Here is a 22,934-nt window from a genome sequence, read left to right as displayed (position 1 = left end):
ATGGTGTGTGGGTTCTCCTGTGTCTGGTTGAGGTGGATTGTTCCAGTAGGCTGGGTTGTCTCTGTTTATGGCTTTAAATAGTAGGCAGTAGAATTTGAAGAGTACTCTCGCTTGTATTGGGAGCCAGTGTGAGTCGTGGTATGCCTCTGTGATGTGGTCGTATTTCTTCAGCAAGTAGATAAGTCTTAGGGCTGTGTTTTGTCATGTGCTGTGATGGAGGGAGGGTGCTGTGCACCTCAGAGGAAGAAATCTTGACTGGTAATTTGAATACTGTCAGCAGTACCCAGGGATGATATATGGTTAGTGTGAGATTTTTGGGTGTCATTTGATCTCCATTAGTAACCCATGACCCAGCCCATAGATGGGAGAAATGTGGCCATATCTGACTTTTTATGTGAGATCTTCCCATTCTGAATACATTATTTTATCCATTTGATATGTGATCTGCTTTTCTTATTTTCTTCATATTGCCTGCAGATTATTGGTCCTCTGCTGTTTATTATATTAATTGGACACAGGATGTTGGGCTTGGATTATTGGTCTGACTCAGCATGGATCATCTTATGTTCTTTTACTTTAATGTATTTTGATTTGTGCTTTTTAGATAGCAGATTATTAAAACGTATAAGGTTTTGAATACTTTTCCTGAATGTACAGTATAGTGCTGTTGCTTTTAGTAACATTTTGAAGCAAAGTCATAATTTTTTGAGGCTACAGGTGTGATTTTGTTATTAAAATCTATTTTGTAAAAGTGTATGTTAAAGGCAGAATATAAAGAACAGTAAACCATATTCACGGTTTCAGCAATCGCGGTTTCGATTATTTGCGGGTTTTAGCTTGCTGGCTCCTCCCCCCAAATTACATTAGCTTGCGTAGAGAAATTGCTGATTCCAAGTGTTTACAGAGAAAATTGCTAATTTCCAGCAATTTCTTCACTATGTTTTGCCTCTCCTTCAGGAACAGGCCAGGTCTCCCACCGTATTATTCACGGTTTCACCATATTCACAATGGTTTTTAATAGAAAACAGCGAATAACATATGAAAAAGTTATTTGCGGTTTTTCTGTATTCGCGGGTCTGTTAATCCCCTATCACAGTGAATATGGAGGGAGAAGTGTATTTAAGGAGGAGTTTTAGATAGTACAACTTATAGAATGTTAAGTACAAGCTCAGATTTTCACAGTAATCAATGGTTTAATTGCAGTTTTCATTATCTGTTGGTGCCATCAGTTTATGTCCTGTGGTGTGACTACTAATTTGAATTTGTTACTTTGTGACATGCAAGTTGGATTCCACTTATGTGAAGGTAGTTTGCAATAATAGTTTGTGATTGGTAAAACTGATTTTTTTTTTCTTTTTCTTACCAGGCAAGAAAGCACATTTTACAAATTCATACCAGGGACTGGAATCCAAAATTGTCAGAAGCTTTCTTAGATGAACTAGCTGAAAAATGTGTTGGTGAGTTATCCATAACAGTGGAATAGCTTTTATATTTTTTTCTTCTCCGTCAGATACAAAAATATATTCGAAATTTAGTTGTACTTGTTTTTTTTAGTTAATTTGTTTGCTCTTTCTCTCCAAGGATGTACATGATGCACAATCATCTATGCTAGCCAATAGAGCTAGAGCTGGAAAGATTGTAAAATAGGTATGAAAGTATAATTATGTTATGTCCCTTCCGGATTCTATACGCTAGGTGTTAAATCCCAACCCACAGTCCATGCTCCATCCCCTTAGCCTGAGAGTTAGTAAACATATCCAGTTACAGTTTCTGCAAGCAGTCTGTGCAGAAGTCTTTTGCAGTTGCTCTGCTTCTATTTCTTATTTTTTTGCTTAAAGTTCATTTCTCGGTGGCTTCAGTGGCTTGAGACCCCTTCCCGGTGGTCCCCTGTCAGAGGAAAGGATGCAGTCCCATGGTGCCGGACTGCTACTTCACAGAGAAGCTCTGGTGGATCTGTGGAGCCAGCCTTCTGTGTGCCACCATTTATAGGCTCGGGGTCCCTTCCCCAAGGAGTCTGCTTGCCAATGACCTTGTCACAGGTTTCAAGTGCAGGCTATATGGACCCACCCGGGTTTCAAGATGCAGGGTGCCTTTCCCGCCCCCAACCGCGTGAACAAGGATCCATGGGGGTGGAAGTCGTAGTTGGTGTCTGGCCGGCTGGCAGTCCGAAGATTTCAAGTCTGGAACCATTTGGAGCTGAATCTGAGGCAAAAAATCCTTTTCCTTCATTCTAATGCTGTTTACTGTTACTTGACAGTCTGACATTGCATAACTGTGAGTAAACCTCTGTTATCTCCTATGGGAACTTTGGGAGTGGCTTGTAAAACAATTTTAAAGTCGTTTATCACAGTTTTTGAGGGTATGGTTCAGGTCCCCCACATCCCCAGACCCCCAAATCTCTATTTTTTTATTTTCTGTTTTTGTTTATTTTTGCCGTTTTTAGTGCGAATTCGTAACGGCGGTCATCTTGGATTTTAAAATTGATCTTTATTTCTAACTTTTATTTCTGCCTCAAAAAACCCTCGATTTGACTCAAAATCATTTGGGATGGACTCCCCAGCCCCATATCTATTGAATTGATTGTGCCAGATTGGCACCAGTTCAGCAATTGTGTACCACGTGCTGCAGCATCCTGGGGAAGGGGAGGGAACTTAGGACTTCGCCTCTGCCGAGTACCCATAGGTTAGGGAGCCGGCCTGGGTCTTTGCCTTCCAAAGAAAATCTCGCCCAGGGCCATCCTGGTGTCTTGCGCAAAACACCTGTGTTCCAAGTGTGGGGACTCTTTTGGTACTGCACATGTACCTCAACAGAGCCCTGCCATAGTTGTGGAGTGGGCTTTGTCACTGGATTTTTGTGGTTCCACTGAAGGGTGCATTCCTCAGATGACACTCTTTTGACCCAGCCGGTGGGCGCGTTGGGGCTTTGTCGGTCTGTTGCCCTGTGGCAAAGTTTCCTGTTCGGGAGCCTTCTTGTCTGGCTGTGCCAGACCTCAATTGTAGTAGTTGCCATGCAGATATTATGATTCTTCTGTCTCCTGCTACTGTCTTTATTTTGGATCCGGCTGATTCCTTTGCTAAGACTGGTCTCCTCAGCTGCCCAGAGCATCTGGATTGGGGTGCTGACCCTTCTTCGTAGATTTTTAAGCAGGCTTCTGTCCGCCTCTTTATGGATAATGTTTTGAAAAAGCTCCATTTGGATTCTCCACTTTTCATTTTTCAGGCTTCAGTCCTAGACCATTCTCCTGTTCCTTTTTTTTTTTTTTGTCCATTCAGTCAATAGCTCCTTGGTTTGGTTTCAACACAAGGTGATACCCCGGAATGCTCTTTCCAACCTTCTAAAGCTATGCCAACACTCCTGGATCCTGATTTTTGGCAGGTTTTATCAGCCTGAGGTAGATTCTGCCGTGGCGCTGGTTATCCAGCACGCAGCCCTCCCTAGTTATGGGGGAGTGAGATTTAAGGTCTCTTAGGCTCGAAAGGTGGTTTTATGTTACAAAACATTCTTTTCTAGCGATATCTTCAGGTAGCTGAGCAGTGGTGGCTGTTTCTTTTATGGCGTATGTCATTCTAGCCTGCGCAATACATCCTCTGTGGAGATGCATGCCTATCCTCTACTGGTGATGGTTGGTGTGGATTAGGTGCCGGGTGCCCTTTATGATCTCTTTCAAGTTCTTTGTACATTCTCTACTGATGTAATGTCTGCATGCCAGCCTTTTTGGATCTGTCTTTGGACTGAGGACACTACCTCAAGGATCACCTTAAGCGGACATCTTTTCAAGGGCCAGCTTCTTGTTGGTCTAGGTATGGATGATCTCTGCACAGGTGTTTCTGAGCGCCGCCTTAAGTTGCTTCCTCTGAACAAGTTTTGCTGGACGTCAGGATTGGGTAACTTTCCTCCCGCAGGTGTCGGCAGGGATACACAGATTTTTCCTCCCATAGACATTCCCAGGGCTATGCCCGCATTACAACATTTCCAATTCCAGACATCCTCAGGTTCTTGTGCAGTGACTGCACCTAAAAAGCCCCAATAACATCAGGGGTCAGGTGTGGCTGGACTCCAGTGAGTTGACCAGAATAGAGTCCAGGGTCCGCGATACTCTGCAACGCCTCATAGATATCGGGATGCTGGAACTTGTTCCAGAACATGAATTGGGGCTTAGGCGGACACTCCTTATACTTCATCGTACCAGGAAGAGGATTAGAGACCCATTCTTGATCTAAAGTCGGTCACCTGCTTCTTGTGAATTCCTTTTTTGTCTGAATGGCTGCTCTCTCTAGGAGAGTTTCTAGTGTCCTTTGATCTCACAGAGATTTCACTCCATATTACAATCTTCCCAGAGCATCGCAGGTTTCTGTGTCTCCATGTTTTGCAACAGCATTTCCAGTTTGCAGTTCTGTCCTTTGGCTTCACGACAACCCCCGCGCTTTTGTCAAAGTGATGGTAGTTGTAGCGGCTTTCTGCCAGCAAGGGGTCCAAGTCCACCCTTCCTGGGACAGCTGATTGAACCGGGATCCATCTCGTTCAGTGTGTGAAAGTGCAGTGGAGATGGTCATGTCTCAGTTGCAGGTGTTGGGATGAATTGTCAACCTTGAGAAGAGGAATTTGATGCCCTCCCAGTCTTTGGAGTATCTGGAGCTTCTCTTCGATACCAAGCAGGGTCATGTGTTTCTTCCCAAGGCACGCAGACAGAAACTTCAACAGCAGATCAGAATTTTCCTGGACCTCTTCTGGACTGTCCAATTCCCATGGCCTGGCTGTATCTTCAGGTTTTAAAGTCCCTTGTGGCCTCTTTGGAGGTGGTCTCTGCGGGCCTGAGCGCATGCACCCATTACAGGAGTCCCTTCTCTCTTGGTGGTCTTCAAGGCATACTTTTTCGTATGTCAGAATGGATGACACTAATGATGGATGCCAGCCTTTTGGATCAGGGGGCTCACTGCGGGGAACTATCCATTCTGGGGCAGTGGACTCAGAAACGGTCGACCAATTGTCTGGAACTCAGGGCAATTTAGCTGGTTCTCCAGCCTATTCTAGTAGGAAAAGCTGTTTGAGTTTACTCTGACAACGCCATGGCGGTGGTGTCCATAAATCGTCAAGGGGGCATGAGAAGCGCTCCCGATATCCAGAAAGCTTGCATGCTGTTTTGGTGGGCGGAAGCTCATCTTCTGTCACTCTCAGTAGCCCACATAGCCGGCATCGACAATGTTCAGGCACTTTTCCTCAGCCAACAGATTCTGGACCCGGGAGAATGGTCCCTCTCGCAGAAGACATTCATTCTGACTGTTCAGTTCTGGGGTCTGCTTCAGATGGACTTGATGACTTCAGCAGAGAATTCGAAGGTCAGGCGCTTTTTCAGTCAAAGAACACAGCATGGGAGTCTAGGCCTGGACACTTGGGTGCAGCCCTGGCTGGTTCACGAGCTCCTGTATGTGTTTCCTCAGTTGCATCTGGTTGGTCAGGTCCTCCACCGGATAGCGACGTATCCTGGGCTGGTGATTGTAGTGGCTCCAGATTGGCCTCATCGCTCATGGTATGCAGATCTCATAGGTCTTCAGTGGGACGAGAAGTTCCAGATCCCTCTTCATCGATATCTTCTCAGTTGGGGACCGTTGCCTATGGAGAACCCATGGCATGTGGCATGACCTTTGACTGCTTTGCCGTGCTGCAGCACGGTTATTCAGAGGTAGTTATCTCAACTCTTTTGTGCTCGAAGAAACGCTCTACTATGGCTTCTTATGCCTAACCCTGGAAAGCTTTCCAACAGTGGTGTGCTAGGAATCAGGTGTGCTAGGAATCAGGTGGCATTCTTTTCATTTCTTGTTTCTGTATATTTTGTACACCGTGCTGTTGATAAATCGAAGTGCGGTTAAAACTTTTAATAAACATAAACATTTTGGTAGTCCTGGCTTTCCTTCTGGACAAAGGTCTGGTCGTGGCCTCTCTGAAAGTTCAGATTGCAGGCCTTTTCATGTGTTCAAACGTGCAAAGACATAGTTCACTTACTGCTCATCCTGATGTAACCAGGTTTATGAGGGGGTGCTTCGTCTGCGGTCTCCCTTCATGGAATCTTAGCATCGTTTTGCAGGGCCTTGGTAAGACCCCTTTTGAACCACTGAAGGATGCTTCTCTTCTGGACCTAACGATTATGGCTGTTTTTCTGGTCGTTGTTGTCTCGGCACAGTGTATGTCTGAGCTTCAGGCTCTTTCGTGCAAAGAACCCTTTCTCTGAATTACGGATGCAGGTGTTTTCTTCTGTACTGTACCTTCCTTCATGCCAAAAGTGGTCTCAGCCTTTCATGTCAACCAGGAGGTTAGGTTGCCTGCATTTTATCCAATGGTTTTGGAGCACATAGCTCAAATCTTACACAAATTGGATGTCCGGAGGGTCTTGCTCCATTATTTGGAGAGGACTAATGAGTTCAGGCTGTCGGATCCCCTTTTTGTTCTAACTGTTACCACAGTAGGCTGGCGTTCAAATCCTTGATCGTTCGAATGGCAATATCTACAACTTACCTCATTCATGGCAAGCAGCCGCCAATATCGTTTAAAGCGCATTTGATGAGAGGTATGGCTACGTTGTGGGTGAAATATCGCACTATTCATCTTGATGTAATGTGCAGTGCAGCTGCTTGGTCTTCTCTTAATACATTTACCCGGTTTTACCAAGTGGATGTGGCGGCGCGTTCTGTTGCTGTTTTTGGGATCTCAGTTTTGAGGGATAGGGAAAAAAACTGGAATACCTGAATGTAAACTACTTAGGTGATAAGTGGTACATACATACTAAAATTAAATAAACAAATAAATACATTTTCATGGGGCTCCTTACTAAAGCTCTAGAAGCAGGTTTTGGTTGCAAGCCAGGAAGTGCAGTATTCACTGCTTGAGAAGGTATCTGGGTCAGCACTCTGTTGCTGAAATGCAGCAACTGTTATCAGGACTGCATAGTCACAGTGGAGGCACTGTAAGAAAGGTAAGAGATGCTCCTGCTAGAACTGCTCAGGGCCACATGATACCTATGTTATGGGGCATATTGCAGGTGCTAGAATGCACTGAGAGGTACACCCATGTGAAAAAATTAGGATACTCCATGAAATATTCAGTTCTTTCTTAAGAAATGTTCACATATCGACGTCGAATCTCTTTTTTTTATTTATCTCTGGAAAAGAAAGTGATGTAATTGCAGGTAAACAACAAAAATTTCCTTGATTTACTCATGAAACAAAAGATATCTACAAAAATGTGTATAAAAACTGAGGAATAAATTGACACCCTAATAGCTAGAGTTACCCCCTTTGGCTGAAATAACTGCAGTGAGACGCTTCTTGTAGCCATCTACCAGTCTCTGACATCGGTCTGAGGAAAGTTTGGCCCACTCCTCAATGCAGAATTCTTTCAGCTGTGAGATGTTTGAGGGGTTTCTTGCATGTGTACAGTCCATTTCAAATCACCCCACAGCATCTCCATTTCTTAGTTTTCAGCCAGTCCTGGGTAGATTTACTAGTATGTTTTGTGTCATTGTTGTGTTGCAGGGTCCAGTTCCGCTTCAGCTTTAATTTTCTTACAGATGGTTTCACATGTTCCTCAGGGACCCTCTGATACACTGTAGAATTCATGGTGGATTCTGTGATGATGAGCTGGTCAGATCCTGTTGCAGCAAAGCATCCCTAAACCATGACACTTCCATCTCCATGCTTCACAGTTGGTATGAGGTTCTTTTCCTGGAATGCTGTATTTGGTGCACGCCAAACATGTCCTCTTTTCTGGTGTCCAAATAATTCAATTTTAGACTCATCTGTCCATAGAACACTGTTCCAGAAGTCCTGGTGTTTGTCTACATTCTCTTTGGCAAACTTCAGTCTGGCCTTGATGTTTCTCTTAGAGAGCAAAGATTTTCTCCTTGCACACCTCCCATGCAAGTTAAATTTGTGCAGTCTCTTTCTGATCGTAGAGACATGCATTTTCACATCAATAGTAGCAAGAGCCTGCTGTAAGTCCCATGATGACATTTTAGGGATTTTGGAGACTTCTTTTAGCAACTTACGATCTGCTCTGGGGGTCAACTTGCTTGGACAGCCATGCCTGGGTATGTTGACAGTTGTTTGGAAAGCCCACCACTTGTACACTATTTTCCAGACCATGGAATGGCTAATGTCAAATTCTTTTGAGATCTTTTTAAATCCCTTACCAGACTTATAAGCTTCTACAATCTTCTTTCTGAAGGCCTCAGACAGCTCTTTTGATCTCACCATGGTGTTCACTCTCACCTCAGCAGGTATGAACACCCCAAACTTCCTTCAAAATGCTTAGTAACGATGTTCTAATCTTGTGCACCTGATGTGATACACCTGTGTGTGATTTGAGCCACTTTAAATGGGAGAATATGTGGGGGTGTCATAATTTATTCCTCAGTTAGAATATACATTTTTAAGATCTTGCTCTTGTGTTCTGGTAGCACTGATGTTGTAGATCCTGCTCACTGACCCTATAGGGGCCATTGCCGATTATTACCTGGGTAGATATATGGTTGTGTGGGGGGTATGAGTGGATGGGTGCATGGTGAACGTCCGTCTGTTGAGACTTGAGGATGGTTGTTGGTAGATTGGTTGTGTATGGTTGGGGGTTCACTATTACTTATAAAAGTTAATTGTGATAAGCATATGCCCAGGAGTTTACTGTTTTCCTTGTACTATCGCTGGTTTGCTTTCCCCTTGTTGTGGTACCGTGCTGTTTTGCATTGTTGCTATTTGTCTTACTTCTGGTTGTATGTTACCTATTACAGTTGCTAATAAATATACCGTATTTTTCACTCCATAAGACGCACCTGATCTTAAGACGCACCCTAGATTTAGAGGAGGAAAACAAGAAAAAACCCCATTCTGAACAAATTCTCCCTGCCAGGCTCTGTACCCTGTCCCCTCTCACTGATAGGCCCTGTACTCTGTCCCGTCCCCCCTCAGGTGGTCTAGTGGTAGGCTGGGACAAGGCGGGCATGGACAGGGCACAGAGCAGGCAGGTCTAGTGGCAGGCAGGCCCCCAACCCCCCCCCCCAGTACTTTAAATCATAGCCCCACATGCCCCCTTTAATCATCCCCCACGTACCCCCAGTACCTTTTTTAATCATCCCCCATACCTTTAATCATACCTCCTCAGTACCTTTCTAAATTCCTGCCTCCTTAGACGGCTGTCTCATCTTTCTCAGCCAGCATCACACAGGCCAGAAGCGCAGAGATCAGGAGTAAGCCCTCTGCGCTCCTGATTGGGCTCATGCCGATCTCCGAATGGCTGCAGTCAGTTCTCGCAAGTCCTGCCTGGAGCGAAAATTATGGTAATTGCAAAAAAAAATTAAAAAAAAATACACATTTTTATGGCTATCTTTTGTTTCATGAGTAAATCAAGGAAAATTTTTGTTGTTTACCTGCAATTACATCACTTTCTTTTCCATAGATTAAAAAAAAAAAAAAAAAAAAAAAGATTTGTGAGAAAGAATGGAATATTTCTTGGGGGTGTCCTAATTTTTTCACATTACTGTGGGCAAGGAGTATCAGATGGCTGTTCCTTCTTGGGAGCCCATAGCTAAAGAGAAAAGTGCAGGAGAGATGGTCATCTTCTCTCTCTGTCTACTCTTGAGCTTGTTTAAGTTGAGGCACCTTTGTTGGCTCAAAAGGAGTCTAGAGGCTCTTCTTTTTCAGTTCAAAAGCATTTTTCTCTTCATATGTCCTTTTTTTTTTTTTTTTAAGTAAAGCTGACCCAGCTGTGGACTTTGAGACTAATAAGAGCATTTTGGTCTCATCACATAGAAAGTTGTATGTGTTAAGAGGACTGTCTGGAGTCCTGGGATGATTGGGAAGTGTAGTTTTTGGTGACAAGCATAGGATCCAGATATAGGAGCATGTTTATATTTCCTGGAAGCAAGGTGGCATCTGTTGTGGATATTTTGGAAAGAAACAAGCTTCCTTTAGCAGATGGGGATGCCTCTATAGTGGACTAGCTATTTCAGTAGGAAGAGCTCCCTATAATAATTTATCCCAGAACAAGCAGGAGGCATATTCTCACAGATGGGTGATGTCATCCATGGAGCCCAGTATGGACAGTGTTAAAGTATACTGTCACTTTAAGCTTTCAGCAAAGCTTTGAGAATGCCCTCACCATGCATGTGTGAGTGCCTTCCCGCCTGATGCTAGCTTGCAAGGTTGTCAGTTTTTCATTTTCCGTGGAGTGAAGAAGACATGGACTTCGTCCAGTTTGGGTTGTCTTCCTGCTTCCATTTTTCTTTTCTACTTACCGTTATTTTCTTTTTAACTTAGCGGCCATTTGAAGGTTCCTTCGTATCAAGCTTTTTCCTTGTATTTAATTTTGGGCTTATTCCAATTTCCTGCCTTCCCCCTTACCAAGGACATCGACAGGTTTTCGGCAGAATTTTCACTCGCCACTCGGTTCCAACCTTGTTTTTCAAGGGTTCTTGCTGCCTATCATAATTTTAACATTCCTTGTGAGGGCAACGACCTCTTTGATGAATAAATCAAGGCAGCCACCAAGAAATTATCTGACCATGAAAAATCCTTTGCTTCTATAGTCAGACCTAAGCCAAAACCAGCTCCTGCCAAGCCTGCACGCCCTGCTCTTATCTATCAAAGGCGTTTTGCTCCGAAGCCGACTCCTTATACTCGCCCTCCTCTGAAAAAACAGCAACCTCAGAAGCAACAGAAACCTCAGCCTTCTGCTGCATCTAAGGCTTCTCAGCCGTTTTGACTGTTTGCAACAGAGCATAACCTCCACCGTTCTGTCTCTGTCTCTTTTTCCCCCTATAGGAGGTCGTCTCCATTATTTTTACAACCGATGGACGATAATTACATCCGACCTCTGGGTGCTTTCCATCATCAGAGAAGGATACTCTCTTCATTTCACTCAGGTTCCACCAGAGATTCCTCCAAGAGAGTATCCTTCCAATCCATTCCAGACCGCCCTTCTTCTTCAGGAAGCTCAAGCTCTGCTTTCTCTCCATGTCATCGAACCAGTTCCCTTGGAACAGCAGAACAGGGGGTTTTACTCCCGTTACTTCCTTGTTCCGAAGAAGATGTGCGATCTGCGGCCCATTCTGGATCTCAAGGCTCTCAACAAATTTCTAGTCAAAGAAAAGTTTTGAATGTTGTCCCTGGCATCTCTTTATCCCCTTCTCGAACAGAACGACTGGTTATGCTCTCTGGATCTCAAGGAGGCCTACACTCATATTCCCATTCATCCAGCCTCCTGTCAATACCTCAGATTTCGGATGGGGAAGCTGTATTATCAATACAGAGTACTACCTTTTTGCCTGGCCTCGTCTCCCAGAGTGTTCACCAAGTGCCTGGTAGTGGTAGCGGCAGCTCTCCGAAACCATGGTCTTCAGGTATTTCCCTACCTCGACGACTGGCTCATCAAAGATTCCACATCTCAAGGGGTTATTGTAGTGACCCAACAGACTATCTGGTTCCTACAGAGTTTGGGATTCAAAATCAACTTTCCCAAATCTCAGCTTCAGCTCTCACAGAATCTACAATTCATTGGAGCTGTTCTGGACACTGTCCAACTCGGAGCATTCTTTCCACAACAACGTCTGGAAGCTCTTCAACTCTGTCATACAGTGTCTTCCCGCTCTTCCATCTCAGTGAAACACATGATGGTACTTCTGGGTCACATGGCCTCCACAGTACACTTGACTCTTTTTGCCAGACTTCACCTCAGAATTCCTCAGTGGACCCTGACATCTCAATGGACGCAAGTTTGCAACCCTCCTTCTTGACACATTTCAGTCACTCCTTCCTTGAAGAAGTCTCTCCATTGGTGGATGCTCTCTTCCAATCTTTCCAGAGGCTTGCTTTTTAAATAATTATACATGCAAAATGACACCAGCGCAAGGTTTTAAAAATTATAACCAAGATTTATTGAATTATTGTTTCTATTTTTCCATTATTAGATCAAAAGAACAGCATCATTGCTTACCGATTGCGCTAATGGGAGATCGTTAATAGTGGCCAAAATGCTGGCCTTCTCCTAACGGTCTCGTTTTTCTAGCTCCAGAGTTTCTATTATATACTGTTGGCTTTTCGGTGACATCATCATCATAATCAACCAATAACAATCCTATGGGTGGTCTTAAAGTTGGACAAAGAAACATTCCTCGACATTTAAAAGTTAGACAAAGTTTCAGAAAATTACTTTTGATTTCTGAATTAACATTAACATATTCAAAAGAATTCTACAATTATTAACAGGGTGCTGAGAAATTCTCAACCTCTCCCTAAATTGACAGTAACTTTAGTCTGGAAGAGGAAAGCTGACAGCTTCATGTTACACACAGTGATAAGCATGGGCTTCCAATGCCCCCCCTTCCTATGCTGGAGACTGAAGCAACAGTCTCTGACTCTAATTACTCCCAGATGTTGCCTCAGGATTTTCCTTAGTGTTTCTTCAGGTTTAAAATATATAAAATATATTTTTTCAAAGCAGCACAGTCATACACTTCATTTATACTTTGCTTCATTCACTCTTTGCTTGGCCAAGCTTTTCCATTCAATAAATCATAATTTTCATTCAAAACTACATCCAATTCAGTTTGAGACACGTTATCCTTCTTTACCAGTCTAAAGCAAGCCCATGTGGTATTAATTAACACCACGAGGCTGGGAGCGGGAAAACTCAGAGAGGACAAAGACAGAATATTATTCACTGGCCCAAGATGGTGGCCGAAGACAGGACAGATATAGTACACACAAAGAACCCAAACTGGATTCCATGTAATCATGATTTCCACCATGATTTGGCTCAACAGCAAAGTACATACACAGATATTATTATGCTTTCCCTTATATTAATCCTTAGTGTGTTTTTCTCTGGCCTTAGCTACATTATATTCAAATTTTTATTCACCTGTTTTTCCGTACGCTTCTATTTGGGCGTGGTCCTTAACTGACACAGAATTGTCTCTAACTAGAATTACCCAGAATCATATGAAAAACTGGCGCTTTTGTAGAAAAACTTCACAAAAATACTGCACTATCATGCTCCGACATCCATTCCATTATCGTCCCATAAATAGCTCCCCCTGCTGGCCACGAGCCACTACTCAGAACCGAGGTCAGACTCACCAGTCTAGTTTCCCGGGTTACCTCTTGATCTCTTTTTAAAATTGGACGTAACATTGGTTATCTTCCAATCCTCCGGGATCACGCCTGCTTTCAGGGATAGGTTGCAAATTTGCCGCAGTAGTTCCACTATCTCCTCCTTTAATTCCTTCAGAACCCTTTCATCAGGTGGAATATCCCGGGACTCTGCCCAGGAAGCAGCAACACTTCTAGTCAAATGTGTTGTGATAGAGATAGTGGCCATTTTCCAAAGGCATGCATGTGACGTCTTCACGCCTTTCTTATCTGAACTTTCACAAAACGAAATGAGAAGTATCCCTTGGCTTCTCCTCTGGCAGCTCTTGGGGCTTGGTCTACCCTAGATCTTTCACCATCTTCTCCCAGTTCTATTTCTCTGTAATAAACAAACTAATAAGCTGGGTCTTAGAAGCTATGTCATGACAACAAATTCCTCAGTCAAAAAAGGATGAAATCATACAACACACCCATCCAGCTGGGCACTCTTCTTAGTATACCAATGCTTTTCTTCCAATGGCTCCTTGGAAAGGTGCATGCAAGCCCTACACATGTAAGCACCACAAGAAAGGGACTTGGGGGTAATGGTGGACATGACAATGAAGCCGACGGCACAGTGCGCAGCAGCCACTAAGAAGGCAAACAGAATGCTAGGCATAATCAAGAAGGGTATTAACAACCAGAATGAAAGAAGTTATCCTGCCATTGTATCGGGCGATGGTGTGTCCGCATCTGGAGTACTGTGTCCAATATTGGTCGCTGTACCTTAAGAAGGATATGGCGTTACTCGAGAGGGTTCAGAGGAGAGCGACACGTCTGATAAAAGATATGGAAAACTTTTCATACGCTGAGAGATTGGAGAAACTGGGTCTCTTTTCCCGGGAAAAGAGGAGACTTAGAGGGGATATGATAAAGACATACAAGATCATGAAGGGCGTAGAGAGGGACAGATTCTTCAAACATTCAAAAAATAAAAGAAGAAGAGGGCATTCGGAAAAGTTGAAAGGGGACAGATTCAAAAACAAATGCCAGGAAGTTCTTCTTTACCCAACGTGTGGTGGACACCTGGAATGCGCTTCCAGTGGACGTAATAGGGCAGAGAACGGTACTGGGGTTTATGAAAGGATTGGACAATTTCCTGCTGGAAAAAGGGATAGAGGGGTATAGAGAAAGGATTACTGCACAGGTCCTGGACCTGTTGGGCTGCCGTGTGAGCGAACTGCTGGGCACGATGGACCTCAGGTCTGACCCAGTGGAGGCATTGCTTATGTTCTTATGTTTTTATGAAATCTGTACAGCAGCTACTTGGTCTACTCTCCATACCTTTACAAGGTTCTACAGAGTGGATCTGGTGACCTGAGAGGATGCCACTTTTGGGTCCTTGGTACTGTAGGCAGGCTCATCTGTCCCTTCCTAGACAGCTGGCACTGCTTTGGTAGATCAGCTTCAGTACAAAATCCTATGTCTTTGCAACAGAATGGAAGATTAGGTTCTTACCTCAATAATCTTCTTTCTGTACAGCCCACCTTGTGCAGACTTCTGATTCACCTGTTTACTGTCTCAGACATTATTTGTCATGGAATGAGTTCTCCTGTCATTTGGAAGAGTTAAAAAAAAAAATAGTATTAAAGTTGCTCTTCTTAACCTTTGGTATCTGTATGGGTTAATACTCATTACATATAGCAAGTTGGTTCCTGGATGCTGTCAAGTTGTGAGTTCATATTGATCATTGATTTTTTTTTTCCCTTGAGTTACAGAGCAGAACAAAAATGTATATTGTTACGACATTGTCTGATTTAGAATTTAAAGACTAGGGTCTGCTGGCTAACCGGTCATTTTACCACAGTGTAAGGTTTTACCACAAGTTTTGAAAGGAAGGGTAAATTATGTGATAGTTTCTGCTATTTAGGAATGGCTATAGGAGATCATGAACAGATAGGAGAAGGTTATCATGCTGCTGTACCGGGCAATGGTGCACCCTCACCTGAAGTACTACATCCTGCACTGGTCGCCATGCAAGAAGAAGGACACGGTACTACTCGAAAGGGTCCAGAGAAGAGTGACTAAAATGGTTAAGGGGCTGGAGGTGTTGCCATACAGTGAGAGATTAGAGAAACTAGGCCTCTTCTCCCTTGAAAAGAGGAGACTGAGAGGGAAAATGATCGAAACATTCAAGAAACTGAAGGGAATAGACTTAATAGATAAGGTTGTTCACCCTCTCCAAGGTAGGGAGAACAAGAGGGCACTCTATAAAGTTGAAAGGGGATAGATTCTGCACAAACATAAGGAATTTCTTCTTCACCCAGAGAGTGGTAGAAAACTGGAACGCTCTTCCGGAGTCTGTTATAGGGGAAAACACCCTCCAGGGATTCAAGACAAAGTTGGACAAGTTCCTGCTAAACTGGAACATACGCAGGTGAGGCTGGGCTCATTTAGAGCACTCGTCTTTGACTTAAGGGCCGCCACGTAAGCGGACTGCTGGGCACAATGGACCACTGATCTGATCTACATTCTCTTGATTGTAAGCGTGCGCTGACCTTCTACTTGAAGCGCATCGCTCCTCATCGTTCTGCTCTCCAGCTGTTCCTTTCTTTCGATCCTAATCGCTTGGGTCGCTTTGTCTCTAAGCGGACCATTTCTAACTGGTTGGCCGCTTGTATTTCTTTCTGTTAGCTCAGGCTGGTCTCTCCCTGCCGAGTATAGTCACAGGCCACAGGGTCAGGGTGATGGCGGCGTCTGTTGCTTTCCTCCACTCCACTCCCATTGAGGAAATATGTCAGGCTGCCACTTGGTCCTCAGTTCATACGTTCACCTCTCACTACTGTCTGGATGCTTTTTCCAGGTGTGATGGCCGCTTTGGCCAGTCAATTTTGCAACATCTATTCTCCTAAATTGCCAACTCTCCCTCCATCCCTTTCTGGTTAGCTTGGAGGTCACCCACATGTAGAGAATATGCTGCCTGCTTGTCCTGGGATAAAGCACAGTTACTTACCATAACAGGTGTTATCCAGGGACAGCAGGCAGATATTCTCTTAACCCACCCATCTCCCCATGGTTGGCTTCTTTGCTTGCTATCTGAACTGAGAACAAGCTGAGGAGACGCATGCCCTAGGCAGGGCGGGAGAGGCCCTCGCGCATGCGCGGGCCAATTGCAAGCCTGAAGGTCTTCGAGCAAGTCTGCTTGCTAAAACATCCGCTAGGGGGCTCCGTCAGTGACGTCACCCCACATGTAGAGAATATTTGCCTGCTGTCCCTGGATAACACCTGTTACAGTAAGTAACTGTGCTTTACTGTCTATCTATCTATCTATCTAACCCATGTAATCTGCTCATTCTGTATACCTATTAGTTTCATTACTGTATATCTATCTATATATCTAACCCATGTAATCTGCTCATTCTATATACCTATTAGTTTCATTACTGTCTATCTGACCCATGTAGTCTGCTCATTCTGTATACCTATTAGTTTCATTACTATCTATCTATCTATCTCTGACCCATGTAATCTGCTCATTCTTTATACCTATTAGTTTTTTTTACTATCTATCTATCTGACCCATGTAATCTGCTCATTCTGCATACCTATTAGTTTCATTACTGTCTATCTATCTATCTGACCCATGTAATCTGCTCATTCTGTATACCTATTAGTTTCATTACTGTCTATCTATCTATCTGACCCATGTAATCTGCTCATTCTGTATACCTATTAGTTTCATTACTGTCTATCTATCTATCTGACCCATGTAATCTGCTCATTCTGTATACCTATTAGTTTCATTACTGTCTATCTATCTATCTGACCCATGTAATCTGCTCATTCTGTATACCTATTAGTTTCATTACTGTCTATCTATCTATCTGGCCCATGTAATCTGCTCATTCTGCATACCTATTAGTTTCATTACTGTCTATCTATCTATCTGACCCATGTAATCTGCTCATTCTGTATACCTATTAGTTTCATTACTGTCTATCTATCTATCTGACCCATGTAATCTGCTCATTCTGCATACCTATTAGTTTCATTACTGTCTATCTATCTATCTGACCCATGTAATCTGCTCATTCTGCATACCTATTAGTTTCATTACTGTCTATCTATCTATCTGACCCATGTAATCTGCTCATTCTGTAGACCTAATAGTTTCATTACTGTCTATCTATCTTTGACCCATGTAATCTGCTCATTCTGTAGACCTATTAGTTTCATTACTATCTATCTATCTATCTCTGACCCATGTAATCTGCTCATTCTGTAGACCTATTAGTTTCATTACTATCTATCTATCTATCTATCTCTGACCCATGTAATCTGCTCATTCTGTAGACCTATTAGTTTCATTACTATCTATCTATCTATCTATCTCTGACCCATGTAATCTGCTCATTCTGTAGACCTATTAGTTTCATTACTAGCTATCTATCTATCTCTGACCCATGTAATCTCATTCTGTATACCTATTAGTTTCATTACTAGCTATCTATCTATCTCTGACCCATGTAATCTGCTCATTCTGTATACCTATTAGTTTCATTACTAGCTATCTATCTATCTCTGACCCATGTAATCTCATTCTGTATACCTATTAGTTTCATTACTAGCTATCTATCTATCTCTGACCCATGTAATCTGCTCATTCTGTAGACCTATTAGTTTCATTACTAGCTATCTTTGACCCATGTAATCTGCTCATTCTGTAGACCTATTAGTTTCATTACAATCTGTCTATCTATCTATCTGACCTATGTAATCTGCTCATTCTGCATACCTATCAGTTTCATTACTGTCTATGTACCTGACCCATGTAATCTGCTCATTCTGTATCCCTATTAGTTTTATATCTATCTATCCATATTTTTGGCCCATCCTCCGAGAACGGGTAATAATATCCACGTACATAATATCTTGAATCAACAACAAAATAATACAAAACATATACTCTTATACAGATATAAAATTGAATTTTAATAGGTTAGAAAATACTGAAAACCCAGTCACATACCAACAGTTAAAAGGGTCAAAATCCATATTTTCAAGCCCTTTTACTTCTTTCCTTACCTGCTTTTCTTACTGTTAATCAACTTTGATACATATGTCACACCATTTTGATTTAATATTTCTATCCCTCCTGCCTCCTTTCACTGGGAATGGGTTTTGTGTAGCTAATATCAAATGCTAAAGTACCATATATACTCAAATATGTCAATCCGAATATAAATTGAGAACCCCTTTTTTCCCCCAAAAAGGAGGAAGAATGGTTGACTCGAATATAAGTCGGGCAGCTTAATTTTCAAGTGTCCTGCCCCGTCAAGCTCTGCATCCAGCCCCTTCCTTCCTCCCCTGTCAGGCTTTGCGCCCAGCATCCTTCCATCCTCCCCTCCCCTGTTAGACTCTGCACCCAGCATCATTCTATCATCCCCTTCCCAGTCAGGCTCTGCACCCAGCATCCTTCCATCCTCCCCTCCCCTGTCAGGCTCTGCACCCAGCATCCTTCCATCCGTCCTTCCCCTGTCAGGCTCTGCACTCTCCCTCGCATGCTCTGCCCTCTGTCCCCCCTCCCTGTCCTATCTTCCTACCTCTGCTGATCTAATGGAGGTGCAGCGGGTCCTCTGCCAATTGTTGGTGGAGGTGCAGCAGGCAGGAGCAAGCTTTCTGAACTCCTGCCCCGCTGCTAACCAGCTGCACGGATCCACTTAGTCCAAATCAGCAGCACGAGCAGCAGCACAATTTTGCGCTGGTTCTCGGCACTGAGCGGCTTCCTTACTGGCTCCCGCGAATTCAGGAGTTCAAAAATCTTGCTCCTGCCCGCTGCACCTCCACCAACGATTGCAGAGGATACGCTGCACCTCCACCAGATCGGCAGAGGTTGGAAGATAGGGCAGGGAGGAGGAGGGGGACAGAGCCTGGACATGGCAGCCTTAAACAATTCTAGGAGGGGGCATTGACCCAAATATAAACTGGGACCCCCATTTTGGGCCAATTGTTTGGCCCCCAAATCCCGGTTTATATTTGAGTATATACAGTAATCCACTGTTACTTCTTAGGGCTCCTTTTACTAAGCTGCGATAGTGTTTTTAGCACACGCTAAACCCACGCTACGCGGCTAGAACTATGCTCAATGCTGGCGTTAAGGTCTAGTGCGTGCTAAAACCACTATCGCAGCTTAGTAAAAGGAGCCCTTAGTGTATCCCTATTTCCTCCAGATATCATACTTCGTTTTTTCCTTCATTTAGCATTTTCAACAATATCTGAGTTGTTTGGATGTGGGCAGTTTTTAGTTCTTGTTGGAACAATGTAGTTTGCCTTTTGAAAAAATATATTCTTCTTTTTTTTTTTTTCTTATAACAGGGTACTGTGGAGCTGACATTAAAGCACTTTGCACAGAGGCTGCCTTGATAGCCCTTCGCCGACGCTATCCCCAGATTTATGCGAGCAGTCAGAAGCTGCAACTTGATGTCTCTTCAGTAGTTCTTGGTGCACAAGATTTTTACCATGCAATGAAGAATATTGTGCCTGCTTCACAGCGTGCCGTGATGTCTCCAGGACATGCACTATCTGCCATTATACGGCCACTCTTAGAAAGAACCTTTAGTAACATCCTTGCAGTTTTATACAAAGTGTTTCCCCATGCCGAATTTAGCAAGGGTAACAAAAAAGGTATGTCTTTTCACTAGAAGTTTGATTCCATTGTGGTATTTCATTCTTTGCTGTAAGGGAAACATTAAAGCAGTAGAGTATATTGAAATTTAGAGCCAAAAATGTTTGAATTTTGAAGTAAACCTAGCAAAGCAAAAAATTACCATATATACACGAATATAAGCACATCCGAATATGATCTGAGAACATTTTTCCTTTAAAAAAAGGGTACAAAAATGTTAACTCATATATAAACAGAGTGTTTATATTTCAGATTCCTCCTCTTCCCTCCCTCCCCCCATGGTTTTAATTCTTTTCTTTCTTACTGCTGCTTGAAGTCATGGTAGCCATTTCCATTTTGGAGATGGCATAGACAGGAGCAAGTGGGGATTGCTCTTGCCATTAGATCACCAGGGTGGTACAGTAGACCCGGGGCAGAGAGGAAGTGGGAGCTCTTCTACTTGAAAGGGAGGTAGCAGGGAGGAGGCAATGGGGGAAGAAGGGAAGGTTCAAATATAAAGTGAGATGCAATTTTTGATGGCTGCTTGCTTTTGGCTAAAAAGAATTCAGTTTATTTTCTCTCTCTCTGTGTATGTGTGTGTGTGTATATGTGTGTGTGGGCTGGGCGGTACGTCAGAGATCCTCCCTGTTGCCTGTGCTGGGCTGGACTAGGGGCTGGGCTCTCTCCGAGATTCAGAATCTCGGAGAGAGCGAGACCAGAAGGCCTTGAGCATGCGCAAATGCTCAAGACCTAGTCCAGCCCAGCACAGGCAACAGGGAGGATCTCTGACGCACCGCCCAGCCCAGAAGAGGGGAGGATATTCTGGCACCGGCATGTCCTATGCGTTGGTACTGGTGCCGGTGCCCAATCGGGGTAAGGGATTTCGTTTCGGTGCTCAGGGGGGATGTAGAATCGCGGGGGAGGGTGGAGCGATGTGAGCGGCGGGGGAGGGATGCCGGATCGTGGGAGGGGGGATGCAGAAGCATCGGTGGCCTCAAGGGGGGGAATGGAGCAGCGCTGGTAGCCTTGGGGGGGGGGGAGGAGGAGGAACGGATCAAAACGAGTTTCCCTTACTTCCTATGGGGAAACTCGCTTTGATATACAAGCAATTTGGTTTACAAGCATACTTCTGGAACGAGTATATAAAAATTGTAAATATGCACAGCAAAAAAACCCCAACCCATTAAAAGTATCAAGTCAAAGAATACCGGACTGGTATTTTCCCTTTCTGTCCCAGCGGGCTCACAGTCTATCTAATGTACCTGGGGCAGTGGAGGATTAAGTGACTTGCCCAGGGTCACAAGGAGCAGTGCTCTATCCACTAAACTAAACTAAACCTTAGGTTTGTATACCGCACCATCTCCACAAGCGTAGAGCTCAGCACGATTTACAGGGTTAGGTTGAAAAGGAGCTACAATGAAGGGTTATAGGAAAGGAGCTAGGAAGATAAAGAGGGACAGGGTACCAAAGAGCGGGAGGTGTTAGATTTTTGAAAAGAGCCAAGTTTTCAGGTGTTTGCGGAAGGATTGGAGGGAGCTTGGAATTCTGAGCGGGGATGTGAGGTTGTTCCAGAGTTCTGTGGTTCTAAAGGGGAGGGATGTTCCTAGTTTTACTACTACACCACACACTGATATGTCAGATTTCTTTTTTTAAATTTATAATTTCAAATGAAATTTACAAGAAAAAAAACCCTTCTTGTTATAGAAATACAGTAGGAATATCAATCTTTAACATCAAAAATAAGTACAAAGAAAATATTTCCTATAGTGCTGCCCGAATCAGGAAAAAAAAATTTGATTTGATTCAGCCTATTGAATCGATTTTTCGATTCAATTTGATTTGATTTTCCTGCCCAATTGGGTATTTTTTTTAATTTTTTTTTCAAACATCCTGGTGGGTTTATTTTATAGCCTCTTCACCCCCTTTGCCCTCTCCTACCCCCACTGGTGCTGTGGTGTAAACAAAATAAATAAAAAATACTTTTCCTCTCTCTGTTCAATCCTAGCTCACGTTCGCGGTCTAACACCAGCTCTGGAAGGATACACATTTCAAATCTGACATACTGTAATCACAAAACAGAAAATAAAATTATTTTTCTACCTTTTGTTGTCTGGTCATTTTTCAAATCATGTTGGTCCCAGGCTCTAGTTGTCTTCTGATAACTCGCTTGCCAGGGTCTCCTTTCTTCTTGCTAACTATCCATCTTCCATTTCTGTCCTCCCCTTCCCCTCCCCTGGAGGTCTGGTATCTTTCCTTTTTTTCATCTCCATCCCCCCGCAGCTGCAGCAATGGACCCAACCATCCCCAGATCCATCATCTCTCCTTTTCTCAACTACACTTTCATCCAGCATCTCTCCCTCCTTCCCCACCACCACAGGGTCCACCAGCTGTCCCTTTCTCTTCCCAACTACCCTCTTATCTAGTATTTCTAGCCCCACCCCACCCCTCCACACCATCCCTTATGTCCAACTAATCTCCCTTTCTGTTCCTTCCCTCTCTAAATCCCATTGTCCATCTCTCTCCTCCTCTGTTTTTAGACCCATTATTTCTTCCCCCCCATTCCGGCATATGCATATCTCTTTGAACCCCCTTCCCTCCCTCCCTCCATATTCCCCCCGGCCTTCCGGTCTTAACTTTACTTAATTACATATGGGGGATGTTGTTCAAAAATGATCGCCCTGGGTGTCACATACCCTAGATATACCACTGCATGTACCAATACGTAAAAGGAGACCAGACGAGTATATTCCTCCAGATCTGAAGACTCACCAAGATTGATCGCCCATATACAGGAATATCTCACTACACCACAGGTTCTCTTTTCACTCCGATTATGATTCAAATATGGAACAAAAATGAAGTACGTTCGTGCGTCTGCGCTCGGGCTGCCTGCTCAATGCTAATTAGGGCAGACTAGCAGCGGTGGATCTTCTCTGCAGCGCGGCCAATGGTTAAAGTGAGAAGGGAGATAGGGCTAGCGAGCTCCTCCTCTTCACTACAGGAGCTTCAAAAAGTCGAAGATATCCGCAAAGCTGAAGATACACAAGGGAAGAAGGCAGCATATACACTTAAACGCACGCCAATGGCTGGTCGGGGCTGGGCTCTCTTCCCACAACCCCTTCTCTAACCCCTTTCCCTTAGCTGAAAAATGCTAGCAC

The 22,934-nt window shown here is 43.7% G+C and overlaps 1 protein-coding gene across 3 annotated transcripts in view; it reads left to right on the top strand.

Moving 5' to 3' along the window:
- The window catches only part of ATAD2B (ATPase family AAA domain containing 2B), a 528,611-nt gene that overhangs the window by 287,851 nt on the left and 217,826 nt on the right, over positions 1-22,934 (top strand). For all 3 annotated transcript variants that reach the window (XM_033936345.1, XM_033936343.1, XM_033936342.1), the window contains exons 15-16: positions 1,367-1,457; positions 19,488-19,796. In XM_033936345.1, the coding sequence (XP_033792236.1) occupies positions 1,367-1,457; positions 19,488-19,796 (400 nt within the window). The remainder of the gene's footprint in view (positions 1-1,366; positions 1,458-19,487; positions 19,797-22,934) is intronic.

This window comes from Geotrypetes seraphini, chromosome 3 (genome assembly GCF_902459505.1).
Source record: "Geotrypetes seraphini chromosome 3, aGeoSer1.1, whole genome shotgun sequence".
Lineage (NCBI taxonomy): Eukaryota > Metazoa > Chordata > Amphibia > Gymnophiona > Dermophiidae > Geotrypetes > Geotrypetes seraphini.
This window is presented reverse-complemented; position numbering and strand designations above follow the sequence as displayed.